The following is a 21,752-nucleotide window of genomic DNA, read 5'->3' as shown; positions in this document are numbered from 1 at the left end:
ACCACAGCAACCTAGGTGCCTGTTGACAGATGAAAGGATAAAGAAGATGTGGCACATATATACAATGGAATATTACTCAGCCATAAAAAGAAACGAAATTGAGTTATTTGTAGTGAGGTGGATGGACCTAGAGTCTGTCATACAGAGTGAACTAAGTCAGAAAGAGAAAGACAAATACCGTATGCTAACACATATATATGGAATCTAAGAAAAAAAAATGTCATGAAGAACCTAGGGGTAAGAGGGGAATAAAGACACAGACCTACTAGAGAATGGACTTGAGGATATGGGGAGGGGGAAGGGTAAGCTGTGACAAAGTGAGAGAGTGGCATGGACATATATACACTACCAAACGTAAAATAGATAGCTAGTAGGAAGCAGCCGCATAGCACAGGGAGACCAGCTCGGTGCTTTGTGACCACCTAGAGGGGTGGGATAGGGAGGGTGGGAGGGAGGGAGACACAAGAGGGAGGAGATATGGGGACATATGTATGTGTATAGCTGATTCACTTTGTTATAAAGCAGAAACTAACACACCATTGTAAAGCAATTATACTCCAATAAAGATGTAAAAAAAAAAGGTTTAAACTTAATGATTAAAAGATTAACAGAAACTAATAATGATCCCTTCCTGCTCACCACATCAGTCTCCCCTGGTTAACAGCCCCAAATATGTAGTATTTGCTTTATATGGTAAAGGCCAGATTCTCAGATAGTACTTCCTAAATGATACTACTTCAAGATATATAAGGACTGTCCCCAAAACAGTGTTGTATGGCCAAATGAGTTTGGGAACACCATTCACTCAATTGCCATCCTGAAGACTAACGGAAATCAGCATATTAAAGGCTCTGAAAAGTCCTACAATAAGTTTTTTGCTTTATTTAATCCATTGTTCGCCAAATCTACTTGACACACACAAAAAAGCATTCCTTTTTTGAACGTATATGATCTATTAACTTCTTTTATTCTGCAGAACACATTTTGGGAAACCCTACTCCAACTTGAAAGGAAGGATCTTGTCAGTACAGTAGGCTGAATTACAAAATCAATGCATCCTGACACTCTAGAGAATTCTAGAAGTTGGGGGAAGAAAAAGGGAACTTATTTTTTTTTAATTATCCCTCATCACAGTTTTTACCATCCCCTTGACATGTAAAGACCAACCCCAGAGAGACAGGCAAATGGTCATCTCATCAAACAGGCAAGTTTCAACTTTCGTCAGCCCAAAGGTGGTCTCATCATCTGCCCCAGTCAACAGCTGAAGAGCAAACTGAAAAGATAAATAAATAAATCAACCTCCCTTACTAAAAGTTCTAGACACATGGTATTGACATTAACTTATGACCAATAAATGGGATGGATGGAAAATGATGGATGATGGAAGCCTGGTAGGTGGATGATGGTTGGATCCAATGTGGTATAGCTATACAATCACCTTGATAGGAATGAAGAAACCTGTTTTCTCATATTTTCTGTCTCTACTGGAGTTTTTACTTTGGTCAAATCACCTACATTCTGAGCTCTTAGGGTTTTCCATCTATACATAAGCGTTAAGTGAATATTTCTTATTAAATAGCAGTTTTTGCATAATTTCAGCTGGAGGGAAAATGTTCCATGGACCTTTCCTCCATCTGATCACTCCTAAGAGACAGAGAGAGAGAGAGAGAAGCAAGAGGAGGGAAAGAGAAAGGTAGGAAGGAATTTTGATTCATCTGAATGCCTTTTGAATACAACTTAAATGTATATATATATAACAATATTAAATGTATAATGGTATTGATATCAATACCTTCTGGCCCAGGCCCTGGGTCCCCTAGGTCAGTGTGTTTGGGAGACTATATACCTGTACCTGTGCAGTAAATAGCCTCAGCCTAAAAACCAAGAGACCCAGGTCTGCATTCATCTGCCCCAGCCTCCAATTCATCATTTAACTTCCCTGGGTCTTGTTGTCCTCAAATGTCACATTAAGAGGGAGAACATCTATTTACTACCATACAAGTTTGATGGGAAAATCAAGAGAAACAGTACAGGTTTTTGAACAAATGTATTAACCTTGTGCAGTGCCATGAGGGGTGAGGTCAAAACACATTATTTTCCAAAGACACCACATTCCTGATGAAAAAGTGCAAAACTATCCTGTGCTGGCTGAAGTGTAGCTAGTGCTGGAGAAACCCACCACACATCACAGGGCATGAACTGAGCTCTCTAACCTTGAACTTCGGATAATTCAACACATGAACCCTGATGCACCACTATCTGATACTGAATCCCATTTGCAGGGGTGTCAGGAGATGGGGGCTCTTGGAGAATATAAGGTATTTCAGTTCATCAGGTCACTTTTGCATCCTACATTGTTGTGAACTTGTTCACTAAGGAAGACTCAGGCAGGTTTTCCAGAAGCAGTCTATCCCACCCATTCTTCAAAAGCCACCACCTTTATGGAATTTTGGGGGTGAAGAAATTGGAAGCTTACTCTTTTTTTTTTGGCTGTGTCGGGGCTTCGTTGCAGTGCGTGAGCTTCTCATTGCAGTGGTTTCTCTTGTTGTGGAGCACGGGCTCTAGGCTCGCGGGCTTCAGTAGCTGCAGCATGTGGGCTCAGTAGTTGTGGCACGTGGGCTCTAGGGTGCACAGGCTTCAGTAGTTGTGGCACACAGGCTCAGTAGTTGCTCCGCGGCATGTGGGATCTTCCCCGACCAGGGATCCAACCCTTGTCCCCTGCACTGGCAGGTGGATTCTTAACCACTGCGCCACCAGGGAAGTCCAATTGGAAGTTTATTGAATGCAGGGAACCCTATCTTCTTTCCTTTCTTATCTCCCTCTTACTGGTACTCATCAAAAGTCTGTTAAATTAGAAATTGTGTTCTACGTCAATGTTTCTCAAATTTTTTAAAATTTTTACTGGGACCCACAGTGAGAATTAAGATCATCATATAAATAATACTCACATAAAACAGAAGCAGACGTTTTCTAAAGTAATATTTACACTTACTGCCTGCGATGCATTCTGGTCATTTTGACGTTGTTCTATTCTATTTCCATATCTAAAATCGCTGTTTGAGAGCCACCTAATTGATCTCATGACCTCAGTGGATGGGCCCTGACCCATGGTTTGAAAAACTCAACAAGATGTACCCTTATTCTCTTTTCTCATGTCTTTCCCCATCAAAAAGAAAAACAGATCCTCCTACAAAAAAATAGACGAAAGTTCTGAAAGTTCTTAATCGACTTAAATTTGAAAGGGTCAAATGATGCTCACTTGTCTAAAATCCCAATTCCATCAGAGAAGTCACATGGCAGTCTTAACGGTATGTGGGCTCCCAGAGGGCCACCCCTTCAGCCATCAGGGACAAGCGATGGTTTGGATCTCAAATAGTATCGGTGTAACATATCCATATGATTGATAACTAACAATGGAATTAATTATAAACATTTTTATCTGGATTATATACATTTTAGTTTTTACAGATACTACCAGCCAGGCTGCTCTCTAAAAAAAGGCTTCACTAATTTATACCTTCACCAATAGGTTCGGGCAAGACCCAGTTTCCTCTCACTCTGAAACTGATGTGAGCAGTCTTTTCAAGTGGGCATCGCTTTGCCCTTTCCTATTCCCAGGGGACAGGCGCCAAGGCCTGTCCTTTGGAGCCTCCACTGCACCTAGCACGCCCCAGGCACAGAGCAGGGCAGGAGGGAATGACTTGTGGATCGTGTGCTCCATCTGGGCCCTGAATCTCTCCCAGCACAGGGAAGGGCTTTAAAACACATTCACGACAGGCCTAATTTACTCTCCAGGCACTCAGGAGGCCTTCTCAGTCTCAAAAACTGCTGTACATCCCACCCACAGGGGATGACCACATGACTCCACTTTCCTGCTCATTTCTGAATCACTGTCTTATCTGTCTTCCTCCCCTTTTCCCCTTAAAATAGTTGGTGTTCGGTTGTCTGTGCCCAGTCATATGATAAGCAGTGATAAAGACAAAAATTTAAAGAGCCAAGAAGGGATAAGGAAGCAAGGAGAAAGAGACATGCTCTCTTGCTTGTGGGGGTGGGCTTCTAAGACGCCGGTTTCCTAGAAACAAAGCCCGCAGATCAATTTTAAATCCTCAGCCCTAACAATGTGAGGGTAAGGCAGACTGTTTGGCTCAGAAACCCAAATGCTGCTCACCGCTCAGTTTTATCAGGGACTTTGGGGAGATAAGATCCACTCTAGTCCCTGCCAGGGGACAACCTCTATCCTCAATTTTCCCATCTGTAAACTTCACATGAAAATGCCACACCCCTCCCCCAAATCCCAAAGTGGTTCATCATCGCTGCTTAACATGTGTGTGACATATTTCATTTTTCAGAGGTATAGTAAATGAGTCTTTCAACCCCATGAGGTAGGCAAAGCCAATATGACTATTCCTATTTTACAGCAGAGGAAACTGAAGATCAGAGAGGTTACATTTCTTCCCCAAGGTCACACAGCTCATTAGCAGCGGAGCTGAGTTGATAAAGAATAAACAGGCCACTGTGAACACAGCACTCTGTGAATGTATGCTGGTCTATAAATGCCTGACGCAGACAGCAAATACAAACTCGGCAAACCACAGTCATTTCCTATGTCACTCATTACAACAAGAAGTACTATCTATCGGAGACACGGCCCTCAGACAAAAAGCAACCCCCAAGCCCAAGTCACCCTCCAACATACAAAATCAAATCAAATGGACTCTGACATCGTAAGTCCCAAACTACATAATCTACAATTTATTTTTTACAATAGAATTAGAATAATAATAATAGCTAACATTTTAAAGTGATTATTATGTGACAAGCAGTTTTCTAAGCACTTTCTATGCATTATATTATTTATTCCAAACAACACAATAGTAATAGGTAGATATTACTGACCCTTGTTTTACGGATGAAGAAATGAAGGCTCAGAGTAGTTACCCAGTTTGTTAAAAGGTCACACAGCTGGTTCAGTGGTACAACCAGGATTAGAACCCACCTCCCTCTAATGCAAAGCCTCTGCATTTAACCATGACACCACCTGCCTCAATTTGCAGTGGCTGTGTTGCATCTTTCCCCTGCTTTTTTAAAAGTCAAAATATATATAAAATAATAGGGGAAACCTGGGGTGGGGGGGACAGAGGGAGTTTATGGGACTCTCTGTACTGCCTGTTCAATTTTTCTATAAACCTAAAACTGCTCTAGAAAATAAAGTTTATTAATTTTTTTAAAAATGCTGAAGTAAAAGTAAAAGATAAAAATCCTCCCCATGTATCAGCACTCTCTCTTGCCTTTTTCTTTTTTAAAGCACATACAGATGTGTGTACGTGTAATTTTTAAAATATGACATTCTTTTCTGTCATAGAAGGAAGGAGAACATCCCAGAACAAACATCTAAAGGACATCTTTTTTTAGGTAAATCTATTTAACGTATTTAACGTTAAAATTTTTTGGCCCAGCAAGTATCTATTATGTTCAAGGCAATATGCCAAGTGTTAGCACAAAATGGCACGAGTTTTTCCTCTCAGAGACGTTTGCTGCCTCTGTGAGAGAACAGAGACAGAGGGTATGGGGTCGTCAACGCCAGACAGCAATACTTGTAAATGGAGGGCACAGATGGGAAACCGCACCAGGATTCCAAAGGCCAAAAGAGCAGTAGCCTGAAGAGTTCTAGGAATGATGGCCCAAAAAGGATGAGACTTGGTTGGGTGGCAAGACTATCCCAGGAAGACGGACATGGGGGATCAGAGCACAAGGAAACACTGGGCGCAGAGGACAGGAACAAGACCTCGTGGAGGAGGTTCCGAGCGCAGAAGATGTGGGATCCGCTAAACGGGGCAGGGGGCAAGCCATGCAGGGCCCTGAATGTCTGGCAGGATGATGGGGCTGGACTCTATCCTATAAGCTCCTGGGGTGGGGGGAGACTATCCTTGGTTCTGAGCACCCAGAAATGGGATTTAGTGCTACCATACAACTCTCGCACAAATCCTCTGGATTCCGGAGAACCAGACTAATAAAGATACGAAAACCAGTCCTAAAGCTGTCGTCCTGAATTAGTACTAAGGCACCTATAACTTAAATGAGATAGTCTTCTCTAAAATGAAAAATAGTACTAATGCTTTTCATAAACTAGGAAACCAAAGTCTGAGGATGTTAAGTGAATTTTCACAAAGTCATAAAGCTACAAAAGAACCAGACCTGCTGCTCCTGGGTGAAGTCTGAAGAAGGATTTGAAGGAAGAAAAGGACTTTTATGGCTGAAGAGAAGAAAAGGCAGTTTCTGAGAACTGACCCATAAAGAAGGGCAGATGAGCTATCTGCCACACTTATTTTTCTTATTTCAATATAAATTATCTAAAATGAAATCTGAGCTGAAAGACCAAGGGTCTTAACAGAAAATTAACAAGTAAATGTATAGTTCCTTATGAGTACACAGTAATCTTTTCGAAAGACTGGCTATTCTTCAATTCTTGGTACTCCTTAGCAATTCCAGTGTCTGGGTCAAAAGCAAAGTCCTACTCTCTAAATGGAGTGGCTTTGGGTGCTGCCAGCATTTCGGCTAGGACAACAGAGCGATCGGCATGCACTGCATTGGAGGCTGGGCTTACAGAAGACACACATAGTAGGGAAATGAAGTCAGATGCTTCGGCCCAGAGAAATGGGACATACACCTAGACCACAGCAAACTGGGCTGTTAAAAAACCCTCAAACCTGTTACCACTTTAGGCTCACAAACTGATACAGGTGTTGTTCAGGTCAAAATGCAACACTGTCTCTGCTTCTTAAAAAGGCAAGAGGGAGCAATTTGTTGGGAAGATCTGTCCATCAGGACCAAAGAGAGCCCAAGGGCAGGTCATCTATGTTCCCTGTACCTCCCACCCCAAGGGGTCACCTAAGAAGAGCTAAGTGTGGGATTCTAGTTCTGCACACTTGGAATTAGCAAACCCTGAATTCCTGTTGCTAGCTTATTTCAGGGAGGGAGGGAAGTAGGGACTGAAGAAGGTTTGGCTTAAGACTCCTTAGCTGGGAATTACTGAACAAAATCTTCAGACAAAGCACAATTTTACCTGTATCTAGTAATAAATATTAATTGCAGATATTTCCCAATAATAATTAACTACCATTTTTTTTAAAAACTTGCTAGAAGCTGGGCACTTTTACATTTCTCGTCTAATACTACAATAACTCTACAAGATAGCTCTTATTCCACTTTATAGATAAGAGACTGGTACAGATATAAGTTAAATAATTTGCCCAAGATCATGCAGTCAAAACTGATAAACCAGAATTCAACCCAGGATGGACTGACTCCAAAGCCCACACAATTTTTTTTATGTTCATGAATTTGGACAAGCCACCACTCAATTACATGAAGGATGCTACAAAGCTATTCTCCATCTCTATTAGGCCTATCAAGAAATAAACAAAGGAAAATTAACTGGAAATACAGGATGAGAGATTGAGGTTAGCCCTCAGGATAGATTTCCTTGCTAATAAAGAGTTCAATATATCATGAGTGATTTTGTTCAACACTGTGCTCTGAGCAAAATTCCTAGAACATAGAAAGTATTCAATATATATTTGTTGAATGGCTGGCTGGCTAGTTGGCTGGCCGGCTAGACGGATGGATAGATTAATGAATGAATACCCCATGCTACTCACTGTTCCCTTTCTTTGGATATCTTATTCCTTGGGGGGGGGGTGGTTTGTGTGTGTTTTTTTACTGAAGCAATTATTTCTGGAATGCATTCTTACTTTAATCTCACTGATTTCCTGACTGCCCTCATAACCCAAAATGCTAGAAACTGCCAGTCCAATATTCTTTTTTTTTTTTTTGCGGTATGCGGGCCTCTCACTGTTGTGGCCTCCCCCGTTGCGGAGCACAGGCTCCGGACGCGCAGGCTCCGGACGCGCAGGCTCAGCGGCCATGGCTCACGGGCCCAGCCGCTCCGTGGCATATGGGATCCTCCCAGACCGGGGCACGAACCCGTATCCCCTGCATCGGCAGGCGGACTCTCAACCACTTGCGCCACCAGGGAGGCCCAGTCCAATATTCTTTATGCTCTCCTTTCAACTTAGAGGCTCCCTTCCCTGTCTATTCAGATTCCATTTTCTACAAGGACTGGCTCCAAATCTTACCAAGAAGCCTCTGCCAACTGTCAGAACCCACAGTAATCCCCCCTCCTGTGAATTCCCACAGTTCCTGGAGTTCACTTTCATAAAAGGGCGTTACCTTCGAATCCCCAAGTGGCCCACTTGAGGAAAGTCCATTCCTTCTTTTTTCTAATTATAATATTTTGCAAAATATGTCCACAAAACACTAGCTCTATGGTGCTAATAGTTTTTAACAAATAAGAGCATTCTATGACAAAAATAATTTTGGAAATAAGTGGTTACATACAGAGTTATACAAGTCCCTTTACTACAGGCCATCTTGGAGTCTTTAATATACTAATGTACATTTGACTCTGTAACATTTCCCAAACTCTTTGATCACAGCAACCTGAAAATATTTGAAAGATATGCTGGCAAATACTCGTCGATCACATGCTCCATCCTTGCTGGCTGATTGATGATTCGATCAGCTGCCCAAAACAATTTAGGTAATCATCAGTCTGGAAGGTAGAGAGATAGATTCACAGACCCTGTATTCTAGAAATTCTGCTTGCTTGTTTGTTTTTAGAATATCCTTTGAATGGCTCAAGGATACAGAGAGAGGGCTCCATTTAAAAAATAAATGTATTTTTGTGGGTCTTGAACACTAGGCAAAGAAGTGAGCTTTCAAAAATACCTTTGTGATTTTGGTCACAACAACAAAGAAGGATGAGGAGGGGAAAAGGCAGAAGCTGGAAGTTTCTCAGGGGAGACAAGACTTAGCTACATGGAGAACAATAAAGATAAAATACTATCAAGTGCTAGGTTGAGCACAGTCAAGGCCCCAAATGCAGACAGCCAAGTCAGGATCATTGTTCACACAGGCCTTACTAAGTCTCTAGACTGTGCAAACTCCTGCTTTCACAGATGTGGAATTTAAGGTCCAATGCCACTTGGTAATAGAAGTCACCTGACTCACCATTCAACAAATTTTTCAGGGAGAGAAAAAGGCATTAGCCAATCCAACTCTGAAGAGGTGAGGTCTAGGTGTCCCCAGGCTCTGAAAGTTTTGTGAAGAGCTCTCCTTCTTAGCTGTAATTTTACATAGCAGGACATTTGTGTTATTCCTTGATTAATATTGTGTCTCCTACTAGACTATACACTCCATGAGATCAGGGACCAGCTTCTAGCATGGTGCCTGGCATATAAGGTATTCAGTGAATATTCACTAAATGGCTGAAAGGATGGCTGGAACGATAAAGGAAGACTCCTCTTTGTCCACTGGTTAGAATCTTTTGTGGGTTCCACCATCCTTCTTTTCAGCACTGTACTGGATGATGAACTTCTAAGAGGGGCAGAAGCTAAGTTAGTCTGATGAAAGAGGGCTGCCTATTTGAGATTCTACAAGACAGACTCCAAAGAGGCAACCTTTTACTCAGCCCACGGATGAGTGAGTAGGTTACATGCACCTTCTGAGTGGCTCATACTCTGACTGGCGTTGAAGACACATCTGCTCACAAGATGCTTACATCTGAGAATTTTTAGGGCAGTGAAACTGCTTCATATAATACTAGCATGATGGATATATGTTATTACACATTTGTCCAAACACAGAATGTACAACACCAAGAGCAAACCCTAATGTAAACTATGGACAGTGGGTGATTTTGATTATGGTATAGGTTCATCAGTTGTAACAAATATACCTCTGGTGGGAGATGCTGATAATGAGGGGTCATATGCATACATAGGGGGCGTATGGGAAATCTATGTATCTCTTCTCAATTTTTCTGTGACTCCATGACTGATGTAAAAAAAAAAAAAAAGTCTTTTTTTTCCTAATATATAAATAAACCCAGAATTTATTTTAAAAAAGAAAACAAGATGCTTACATCTGGCTACAGAAAGACAATGGACACCAAGAGTTGCTCTAGTCTGAAAAAAACAAACAAATCTATTCAAGAAGGACATAAGCAAACTCCAAGTCAATTTTTTCATCAATAATTAATCATAGATGCACCTGCTAAACCCTTCTTGAACCTGATTACACCTTGAAGCTGGGTCAGTAGCTCAATGAGTTTATTCCTTGCTGGCAAATGAAAGTGACTTTTCACTAGCTTCAAAACTAACTCTCTGAGACTTCAAGGTGAGGTAGAGGGGACCAGGACGGGGGATGGGGGGAGGTCCTCATTCCTGAACCTGGATCTGGTGACAGGCTTGTGCCCCTCCTCCTCCCAGGCAATAGATACTACAGAGCTCAATCATATTCTGTCTGGAGTTTCCATTCTGTTTAGAGGTCGGCCAGGTACAAGGACAACAGTCCGCCCCTGTCCTTCCCGTTCTCCCAGCACAGTGCAGAGTTTTGCCCACTTTGCATGGTTTCTGCCAGAAAATTAGATTTCAAACAGGTGCAGCCTGCTAATTAGCATTATAATAGATTGTAATTACTTAACAAGCCCATATATACCCGGAGGGACCTGAAGAGAAATATAATGTTTTGCCAAGTGTAGCTTTTATTTATGTTAAATACTGCAGGCCTGCTCCAGAGTTCTTTTCAACTAAGTGAAACCCCTGGAAGCTTTGTCTGCCTGTGCTTCAATGAGCTCTGTGAGTTCAGGTGCTGGAATGTAAAATTTCACTTCTTGTTGCTGCCAATTACAAAGGGTGTTGTATCTAAAGCCCTTATGAGAATTTAAACTTAGTTTTAAACTCTGCAAAGGGAAGACAAGTGGGTCTTTTCCTTCTCCCCCTATCACAGCACCTTGCATGGGCCCTGAGCACTCACAGGGTATACAGTTCCCTCTTTCAGAAACCTCAGACAATCATTTTGCTCTGTAATGGTTATACAGCATTTGTAGCCTTTATTTTTTTTTATTTTAGATTTATTTTATTGAAGTATAGTTGATTTACAATGTTGTGTTGATTTCTGCTGTACAGCAAAGTGACTCAGTTATACATATATATACATTCTTTTTCATATTCTTTTCCATTATGGTTTATCACAGGATATTGAATATAGTTCCCTGTGCTATATAGTAGAACCTTGTTGTTTACCCATTCTATATATAGTAGCTTGTATCTACTAATCCCAAACTCCCAATCCATGCCTCTCCCACCTCCCCTCCCCCTTGACAACCACAAGTCTGTTCTCTATGTCTGTGAGTCTGTTTCTGTTTCACAGATAAGTTCTTTTGTGTCATATTTTAGATTCCACATATAAGTGATATCACATGGTATTTGTCTTTCTCTGTCTGACTTACTTCACTTACTATGATAATCTCTAGTTCCATCTATGTTGCTGCAAATGGCATTATTTCACTCTCTTTTTATGGCTGTAGTACTCCGTTATATATATGTACCACATCTTCTTTATCCATTCATCTGCCGATAGACATTTAGGTTGTTTCCATGTCTTGGCTATTGTGAACAGTGCTGCTATGAACATAGGGGTGCAGGTATCTTTTTGAATTATAGTTTTGTCCAGATATATGCCCAGGAGTGGGATTGCTGGATCATATGGCAACTCTATTTTTAGTTTTTTGAGGAAACTGCATACTTTTTGGAACTTTTATTTTTTTGTGACAGCTTCCACCCTTAAAAATGGTTTGACAAGGACCTGCTGTATAGCACAGGAAATAATATTCAATATCTTGTAATAACCTGTAATGGAAAAGAATCTGAAAAAGAATATATATGTCTGTCTGTGTATATATATATACATATATAATTTTTTACAATGTATATGTATAGTAAATCATCACACTGTACACCCTAAATGTATATAATTTTTATTTGTCAATTATATCTCAGTAGGCTGGAAAAAAATAAAAAATAAAGAAACCTCAGACTTGATGGAGATGCTTCAGCTTGCTGCAAATTGCCTCATGGAAATAATACAGCATTCTCTCATAAAAACATCTTCAAGGATCCCATAGATTTTTATAAAATAATATATCCTTTTCTTCTGCCTTATCCTTCTTTCAACCATACAGAAAGATCGTTTAAGGAATTCACTCAACTGCTTACCTTACTGGTCTTCCCAGCTAGCCTTCCTACTCCTCAGAGGCAGGAATGATACCATACACCACTTTTGTTTTATCAAGCCCCCAGTATCTACCACAGTGCTAGACCACAGAGGGTGCTAGGGGAATACACCTTTGTTTGACTAAATTCATTCTTTAATGCAACAGTGTGCCAGGAATTGTTTTGAGTACCAAGAATAGAGCAGTGAACAAAAACCTCCACATTTATTGAACCTCTGTTCTGGTGCTGGAGATGAAGACAAATAAGAAAACTATATAATATATAAGGTAGATAAGAGCTAAAAAGCAAAAATAAAGCAGGAAAGGAGCATATAAAGTTTCAAGGAGAAGAGTAAAATTTTAGACAGGATTGCCAGAAAAGGCCTTACTGAGAATGTAACATTTGAGTAAAGACTTGAACCATGAGGGTATCTGAGGAAGGAATATTCTAGAAAGATGGAATAGCAGGTGCAAAGACTGAGGCAGGAACATAGTGAGTAAGTATAAGGGTGTCAAGTGGGTCAATATGACTGGGAGAGGACTGAACGGTGAGGAGTACTGGGCCATGGGGTCAGAGAGGTCATAACAGGAGGCCTGACCATGGTGGCCTTACATATGGTGATAAGGGTTTTTACCCAGAGAGGTTTGTGAGCAGAGTGACATGATCTGATGAAGTTGGGGCAGGGGGTACCACTTAGGAGGCTGTTGAAATAATCCAGGCATGAGATGACTTGGACTTGGGCCAGAGTGGCGTCAGCAGAGGTATGGAAAGCTGATCAGATTTGGGACATATTTTGAAGGCAGAGACAAGAGATGTTGCTGGGGGACTGCATACGGGGCAGGGTGCATGAGAATGAGAGGCGTCAAGAATGGCCTGGGCAATTGGAAGGATGGAGTGGCCATTTCTTGAGATGGGGAAAACTACGAGAGGCTTAAACTGGGGAGGGGGGACATCAGGTTGGGACATAATTGAGTTTGAGATGCCCTTTATACCATCATATGGCCATGACAAGAAGGCAGTCGCATATATGAGTTCTGAGTCTCAAGAGCAGGTATGGGCTGGAATTAGGAATTTAGAGTCAACAGCACTGAGAATGTATTTAAACCCATGAAACTAGACGAAATTGGTACAGCAAAACCAAAAGAGCAGCTCCCAAATATTCTTATTTCCAATTACTCATATGCTTCAATAAATAATTAACCTTTGACTCCAGTGGTCACAGTTCTAGACTTTCCGAAACAATCTCATTTCAAGTAATTCTAATATTTCCAAAAAGGCAATTGTTAAGTGTAACTAAATCAACTTTATTTTTAGAAAATGTGAGACTTCTCATATAAATACATTCACAAATCAAAGAGAAAAGTATCTTTCACCAGACAATATGTTCTGATTTAAGATTCTAAAACTATGAATGCATGCACATAACCCTTCAAATATTAATAAAAAATTGTTAGAATGTACTGTAGCCTGGTCCCTTGCTAAGAACTTTACATAGATTCTCTTATTTCTCACAGCAACCCTAAGAGGTAAGAACTATTATATTCCCATTTTACAAACAAAGAAACAGACTTAAAGAGCCTAAGTCACGTACCCAAAGACACACAACTAGTGACGGGTCCAGGCATCCTGCAGTTAGAGCTCACAGATTCAGGGTGAGGGGCCCACTGAGGAGTTAGGGAGCTGATGGTCTTAAATATTCACTAGATCTGCTGCTGGTCAAAGACAGAGAAAGAGGAACAGGACAGACAGACAAGGCCTGACAGCCCATGAGGCTCGAGGCCCTTTAACTTCGGGCACCCGAAGTCAAGCAGCTCCCTATGATAGCACTGGGTCAAGAATCAACTCTTAGGGTAGTTGTTAAATAAGTAATTATGTGCCGTGGGGAGCAATATTTAATTAGATGGTAAGTATTATATGAGTCGGTAGGAAGTAGAGCAGGGAGAGATCTGGAACCTCAGGTGCTGGGGGATGAATTCAAGGCACAGGTGCCACAAAGTGGGTGTGGACCCCTCCCAGGGCTTCGGAGCCCCTTTCCAGACCATCCCACCTCGCTCTATTTCAATGATAATAGATGTTTTCAGAAATCCTCCGAAAGATTGCCTTACAAGAGTCCTGAAGACAGAGGAGATGGGCCTTTAGGCAGCATATATCAACACGTGCTCAGGCCACCAGCAGAACAGACTCAGCTAGGGTAGTTTCACTGGAACACGTGTCCTCAGGCTCTGCCCAGGGCACCATCATCTGAACCACTAGGCCCCTCTGTTTGGCTTTTGCATTGTAAGACTCTCCCCAAGGGCTTTGGGGCCCAGGGGGAACGCCAGCACCCCAAGCCTAACCTCTCCAAAAGGGGCATCAGGCTATCCCCCAGGGTCAGCAGGGTGGGATAATTTTGAGAAGCCCTGTCAATGCGCTACTTTGGAAAAATGAAACAGAAACACTAGAGTCCCATTCCTTGCTAAATGAGACTCCCCGGATGAAAAACATTTTGGAGGCTAAGAAAAACTGGCTTCCTTAGGTCCTGTATAATAATCAACTCAGGAAAGAACCTTCTCCAGGGCCAGCCCCATGGTAGGTTTAGGGGGACATAACAATGATAGCTATAGTTGTTAAACATTCACAGAGCCCTGACTGAGGGCCAGGCATTGGCTTATGCACTTTATGTGTTCCTTCTATCCCCACGACAAGCCCGTTTCATTACAGGTAGGGACTTGTACTATCCCCACTTTTTACAGAGGAAGAAACAGAAACACAGGTTAAATCACTCCCTAAAGGTCTCAAAAGTATTTGGTGGTAGAGGTGAGATTGAAGCCCAAGCAGCCAGGCTCCAGCGCTCTGCCCTTAGGTGCTCTGCCACACCACCTCTCAGACAATGACTTTCTGTCATTATAGCGCTGTTACGAGTGCCTCTTCCACAGGATGAAGCATGGGAGTGACACCGACCAAAGCTATCTTCAGAGGCAGGAAGGGGAGAACAGGAGAGAACTGAGGCTAAGGATATAGACTACTGAGGTGACAAAGAGCAAACTCCAGAGTGTGACAGACAGCACCAGCCAGCTGTAGCGGCACGCTCCACCCACCCTCTCTGCCATCCCCCTGCTCCCCCATCATCTGTCCTAAACTGCAAGCGCTGCTCCAGCCAGCATCCATTCAGCCTCTGGTTCTCATGGGAATCCCAATACTTCTAGTCTACCTAATCCTGCTTCTAAATCTTGCTTTAGGAATGATAAAAGTCCATTCAAAAATCTCAGGACATTTCTATGTACGAAGTCTTGGTACATTAATTATCTGGAGGCTTCTCCTGCCCACAATTTCTATTCTAATTCAGTGTTTCTTAAGGTATGGTCTGGTCAGAATCTCCAGGACATCTTGTTAAAAATGAGTATTCCCAGCACTCGTCCTAAATTACAGAATGAAAAGCTCTGAAGGTGGGGCAGGAGAACCTATATTTTTAAGCCCCTCCACCAGTGATTCTTCTGCACACCAAAGTCTGAGTAGCATCATTACCTAGTTCTTGGGAAACAAGCTATGGCAATAGTATTTAATGGGATTCTGCTTCAAGTACAAATGAAATCTTCCCCTCTCTCGGTCATAAGCTTTCTTTAAAGCAATCCCTTTTGTCATCATAACTGATACATCTCTCATGGTCTGGAGAATAATAATCTCAGCCTGGTTTTAAGCATTCTAGAATCCACCTCAATTTTCTAAACTTTCTCCCACTCCAGTGTTTCCAGAGGGTGGCCCCCGTAGCACTAATGATTTTAAGAGGCATCTGAGATAAACTTTTCTTTTTCTTTTAGAGGCCCAATGTTTATGTTAATATAAATGAAGAAAAATTGTAACTACAATATCCAAACCTGTGATTTCATGAATACTGGGCTTCAGCGGGAAATAAAAGCATCAATGTTTAAAAATATTACGTAAATATGTAATAGTACAGGCAGCACTCAGATAAAAGTCTTAAATTTGGGAAACCTCAAATTTGCCTTTGTCCTTTCTGACAGGCACCCTCAGTTTCAGCCATGTGTCTCTGACCACATGCATTCTCTGCCTTTATTCCAGAGTGTCCGTGCCCATGGAACACTGTCTCCTCTTATAAATATCTCTTTAAATGTTACCCATCATTTCACACCCAATTCATGCCTCCTTCCAGGAACCTCCAGATACTTCCAGCCATCCCAGCACACTCCCTTTTGGAACTCCTGTAACATACTTAAGGTACCACTCATTTATAACATAATTGCTACTTAAGTGTCTATATGGATCTATTCAGTGTCATTTCCCTAGTGAAACCAAGCCTCCTGAGAGTAACCATGGTATCTTTTATTCCTGGATTACCCAGAGAGCTAAACGTCCCTGGTTGGATCCGAGCACAAAACAGGAACTCAGTGACTACGTGGGAATTCATCATGTAGTTGAATGAAATGTCCCATGGCAATGAGAGAAGCGGCTGTTGCATGCCCTCTGCATCTCCTTACTCCAGGCCAGATTTCTCAGCCACATCTCTTCATCACTGTCAGGTGAAGAGCATAGAAGCCAGAGCCTAGGAAATTCTACCCAAAGGTGTGATTCTGTGGGTGTCCCCTGGCCGACGGGGATGGGAAAGGTGACCTTAGCCACCCAAGTTGCAGCTTGTCTGTTTCCAAGGGCCAGTCACCTCTGCTGCTGCATCCTCACCCTCAGTCTGGAAGAGCCAGAGTGGCCAAAGAATCCTCGTGGAAACAACCACAAATGGGCAAACAGAACAAGCTCCACTACCGGATTCATCCTGTGACTTTGGCCTTTCTGTATCTCAAGTTTTTGAATCTATTCAATACCTGTCATACCTAATTCACACTTGCTATAAGGCAAAAGATACACTGATTTTGAAAGCAGTTTAAATTATCATGTACAATAAAAACATCAGGGGCACAGCACATGACTCTGCAAGGAAAATTAGACTGGGAGGCCAGAGGGGTCAGTTCTCTACTGGGCCAGCCATGAGCAATAGGAGGTGTGGTCCCTCCTTCCAACTCTGCCCCCTTTGCTTGTCACATGACCTCAGGTACCCACTTAGCTGCTCCGGGACTCAACGTCCTTGTCTGTGAAACTTGCCTGTGCACCAGATGATCTGGTCTAGGGCCAAGTTCAACGTGAATTTGAGTACCTTAGAGAATGATAGCCAAACAAGACTAGTGCCCAATGCACATTTCACTGGACGTGCTCCAAAGTGGGGATGGTGCCCCAATGTGCCCAAGATTTGGGTGGGCCCCAGCAAAGCATCATCAGAGACACTCAGACACCTTTCCCTCCAACCAGCATCTGCGTGTGGATAAAAGCAGACCTGCTGTTCACCCTACCTGCTCTCTGCCTCACTGTCCAACCCTTTCATCTGAATACAAGGCAAAGGCCCCATCTCCTCACTACAATAGTCATAGCTTTTTCTTCCCCTTCATGTTCTAAAACAACAACAACTTGAAAACCACAGGTGTTTGGTGCTAAGATCTGGCTTTGAAATTAGTTATACCTTCAGCTCCCCCTCAGACATGCACCGCTTTCATGAGTGAAAGGACTGGAGGCCAGTGTGGAGAGGAAATGGGGAATGAGTGGGAATGCCAGTGGTGGGAGGGAGGCAGTGGCAAGGGCTACTGGTGAACTGGAATGGAATGGGGTAGCACTGTGTTCTTTGGGATTCCATAAAGGTTTGCCTGCTTCCCAAAGTGTAAGCCACAATCTTCTAGGGCTGTACGTGGTGTGGTTTGTTGGAGCTTCCCTGTAAGCCCCGTAACCATGGTTTCGGGCAGACTACATCACAGCTGTGAGCATAAAGGGAAGAGGCTTTTTCCTATTTTCCCCTAAAATTCCATATCCTTAAAATATATATACATTTATATATGTATATATATGGGTGTACATATATGTATATGTATATATATGTAAGGCAATATGCCAAGGTGATTCATGTGCAACCTTTGACCACAGGACAATCATGAAGTTATTCATTTTCAATAATTAAACACCTCTCCATGAGGATCAGATATCTCTCTTTTTGGGTAGACCAAAGAACCCTGAAAACATATATACCCAGAGCCATACCTGCTCCTGGTGGAAACATGTAACAAATCTGAAAATAAAGAAATCCATTTCCTAATTGAACACCTTCCCTCTAAAAAAGAGCTAAAGCAAGGTTGCTTCTCCCTGCTTCTCCGAATGCCAAGGTTTAATGCATTTGGCTTATAGTATGTGCACAAGGTCTGTTTCCAAGTCCCTAATATTTTGACAATGTAATCAATTAACTCAGTCTCAGACTTAGTATCTCATTGCACAGTGTCTTGAAAATCAAAACAGGGAAACGATATAACTTGAAGTCGGATTCAAAGCACTGACTTCCAATTACTCACTAGCAGAACCATTTGTAGAATACAACCCTCGTTCCGGATGGATAGGCAATGCATTGGGCAAAACCAGCTCGGCCGATGTTTCTGGGACCCTGGAGGGGACTAGAGGAGAAGACATTTTTCTCCCCGTATGTCAGCAGATGAGCTAACTGCCAGGCAACAGAATAGAAACGAGCTAGCTTCCTCCTGGAGGGAAAGATAAAACAGCTCCTCAGTGCTACGCAGGACAAAGCCAGGACGTGCAAGAAGCCTTCAGTCTAGGGCTCCACGTGCCTCTCCAAGGACGGAGGAACCCACACACACACAATCACACACAGCCAGCCCACCGCGCGCCTGCGGAAGGCGCCGGGTTCTCCGCCAACCTTCAGCACCCGCGGCTCGGGGCTCCCCGCTTGCGAGCTCCCTGTAGCACCCGCTGTCTGGAGCGGGTAGAGGGCCCTACCCTCTTTCCAAGTCTCTTCTTCCTTGCCCCAATGCCTGCTTCTTCCCAACTACGAAGTGGACTGTGGTTCCCCAAAGTAATTGAGACATACACACACACACCTCAGATGGCACTAAGACCCCGCGCCCCACGACCAAAGCCAAGGCCAAGAGTCTTCCCCCGGAACCCCAGAGCCGGGCTCCTGGACCAGGAGGCGCCCAACTCACCCAGTCCTCGAAGTGGCGGCTCCCGTTCTGCAGCAGCTCCTCAAACTGGATGGTGCAGTTGGCCACGAAGTCGTCGTAGCCGATGGGGGCATCGTGGAAGACGGCCAGCTCGATCTTGCGCCCGTTACACACATCGGTGACGAACTCGTCGTGCCAGGCCGGGCTGTTGGTCTTCTGCTTGGTGGCCGTTTGGCCGATGCGCGAATCGTCCACGTTGAGGGCGATGTAGGGGTCGAGAAGGAAAGTCTGCGGCCGGGGTCCCACCGCATGGCGCAGCGACCAGGCTGTGGGCTTCAAGCTCACGGCCTCGCAGATTTTGATCTTAAGAAGGCCATTGAACACTACCATGGTCGGGGCGGGAAGTGGGGGCCGGGGTCACTCCGTCCGCCCCGAGGGCAGGAACGAAGAACCGACGCCCGCGGCGCTCCGAGCACGGGGACTCCTGGGTCCCCTCTCGCCCCACCGCACACTCTCCCTACACCTTGTAGCGTTGCGCCCTGGCGCGGGCGATTCTCAGCCAGTGCATGTATTTCCTCGCCGGGTTCCTAACGGAAAACAGGGAGGGGGGAGAGCTGGGGGACGTCCGTGTTTGGAGCAAGTCTCTCCCCCCCCCCAACAGCAGCACCTCCAGAAGAGGAGATGAGGTGCTGGCTCCGCTGCAAGCCGCGGGGGCTGTGTCGTCGCCTCGCCGCCTCACTGGGTCCGGGCTGCGGGGAAGCGGGCGCCGCGCCCGGCGCTTACCTACCTTTCCGAAACATAATCCCCGGGAAATTTCGACTCCGGGAGGGGGAGGGGGCGGTGAGACGGGGCGGGGACGAGAACCGGGGGCGCAGATTTCAACCCGGATCCTCTTCGCACACCCAGCGCCTGCCTCTGACCGCGCGGGGAGGGGAATGGACCAAGGGATGTGCAGTCTATCCGGAGGGATGCATGTCGAGAGGAAATGGTCCTCCTCGGAGCCAAATTTTTAAAAATCCACAAGCCACACGGCCAGCCCGGCCGCCTCCTCCTGGGCGAAGCCGCGCCGCGCCGCAGTCGGCGATCGGGAAGCGCCAGGAGTCGGGAATCTCACATCCGCGCGGGCTCGGGAGTCGGGGTGGCCGCCGCTAAGGCTCGGGGCGCAGGCCGGCACCGGGCGGTGCGCAGCGCGGCGGCGGGGACGGGACTGCGACTCCGCGCGGCCCCACCTCCCGGGCGCCGGCGCCCGCCTGCCGCGCTCCCCGCGTCCCAGCTCTCGGCTGCCGCTCGCTCGCCGCCCGCCCGCCCGCTCTCCCCCTCGGTCTCTTCTCCCTCCGTCGGTGTGCGAGCGAGTCTCCCTCCCTCTAATGCAGGAAATGCGCAAAAGACGTCAGTGTGTGTGTATGTGTGTGTATGTGTGTGTGTGTGTGTGTGTGTGTGTGCACGCGCGCGGGCGCGCTCCTGTGTTTGGGGAAATAGAAAGTTTTGCCGGTTGGGGGAGCAATACGGGAAAAGTGAGCCGAGGAGAGGACGGTCGAGAGCGGGCGAGCCTGCCGGGGTCGCGGCGGCGGGCGGAGGAGCCAGACCGGGACCCCGCGCGGGACCCCGGGGAGTGGCGGCCTTGGGGGCCGGGGTGCGAGCCCGCCGGCTGTCGATACCTGGTCTGTGGTCTCCGCCGGGAGACGAGCGGGCCGCGCATCTCTCCAGGCTCTGCAGCCAACACTGTCTTTTAGAGCCGAGGGTAGAGAAGTGGCAGGGGTCGCGCAACCGGAGAGGACTCGGGACCCTCCCCCGGCCCCACCCCTCCTCGGACCGTGGCTGGCAAGGACAGCCTGCGGAGTATTGGTCGGTCTGTCTGTCATTCTGTCCGGAGACGCTCTGCTCCGCGGTGGTGGGGGAAGGGGGAAAGGGAGGGGCGTGCAAGGCTCCGTGTTAGTTTTAAAACATTTATTCTCTCTTCCCTTTCTTTGGGGGCATTCTCCCTTTGGGGGTCTGTCCCAGACTTCTCGGGCTGCGAGAACTTGTTGACAAGTGAAAGCTTAGTAGCACCCTGGCTCGGTTTGTGTGTTTGTTTATATTTTACGAAGTGACTTCATATTTACTCTGGACCTTGCCTGTGCCCTTCTGGGCTCTGATCAGCGCGCTGACAGCGGCCGTCCCAGCTGCGCGAAAACGGGGTGCGTCCTCCGAGGGGCGAGGAGCTGTGTCCGTGCTAATTTCCTCCGTAACCTTTAAACTCTCGCTGGAAGCCGCGGCGGCGGCTGATCACGTGAGGCGAGCCCTGGGCTGCTGGGGAAGAATTTCCTCCGCGGAGAGCCGAGGACGGGGAAGGCGGCCCGGCGAGGGACGGCCTCGCGCCTGGGGACACGAACCTGGGAGGCCGGGGCGGAGAGCGCGGAGGTCCCGGTCGCGGCCCTGGCTGGAACAGCAGAAGGACAGCGCTGGGAAGAGGTCATCTCCGCAACCTGCGAGCCGGGGGGTTGTGCAAACGGAAAAAGAAAACCTCGGCCCTATCCCGTGTGCCAAGTCAAGTCAGGGAGTTTGTAGGAATCGTGGTAAGCTGAGTGTTTATCTCTCGAGTCTGGATAGTGTCGGCCAAAATTTGAAACCCACCTCTCGATCACTTTTTCTCAGTGGAAAAAAGGTTATCATTGTCTGT

The 21,752-nt window shown here is 45.3% G+C and overlaps 1 protein-coding gene across 3 annotated transcripts in view; it reads right to left on the bottom strand.

The window, feature by feature from the left end:
- The window catches only part of PRKCE (protein kinase C epsilon), a 548,717-nt gene extending 527,896 nt beyond the window's left edge, over positions 1 to 20,821 (bottom strand). The window contains exons 1-2 of one of the 3 annotated variants that reach the window (XM_060116774.1): positions 20,752 to 20,821; positions 19,136 to 19,680 (exon numbers count right to left, since the gene is read on the bottom strand). In XM_060116774.1, coding sequence (XP_059972757.1) covers positions 19,136 to 19,483 — 348 coding nt within the window. In that variant the 5' untranslated portion in view covers positions 19,484 to 19,680; positions 20,752 to 20,821. Of the gene's footprint in view, positions 1 to 19,135; positions 20,415 to 20,751 lie in introns of those variants that run through there. The other 2 variants (XM_060116773.1, XM_060116775.1) reach the window with 2 other exon arrangements.
- Between the last annotated feature and the right edge of the window lie 931 nt (positions 20,822 to 21,752).

The sequence above is a fragment of the Mesoplodon densirostris genome, chromosome 14, assembly GCF_025265405.1.
Source record: "Mesoplodon densirostris isolate mMesDen1 chromosome 14, mMesDen1 primary haplotype, whole genome shotgun sequence".
NCBI lineage: Eukaryota > Metazoa > Chordata > Mammalia > Artiodactyla > Ziphiidae > Mesoplodon > Mesoplodon densirostris.
This window is presented reverse-complemented; position numbering and strand designations above follow the sequence as displayed.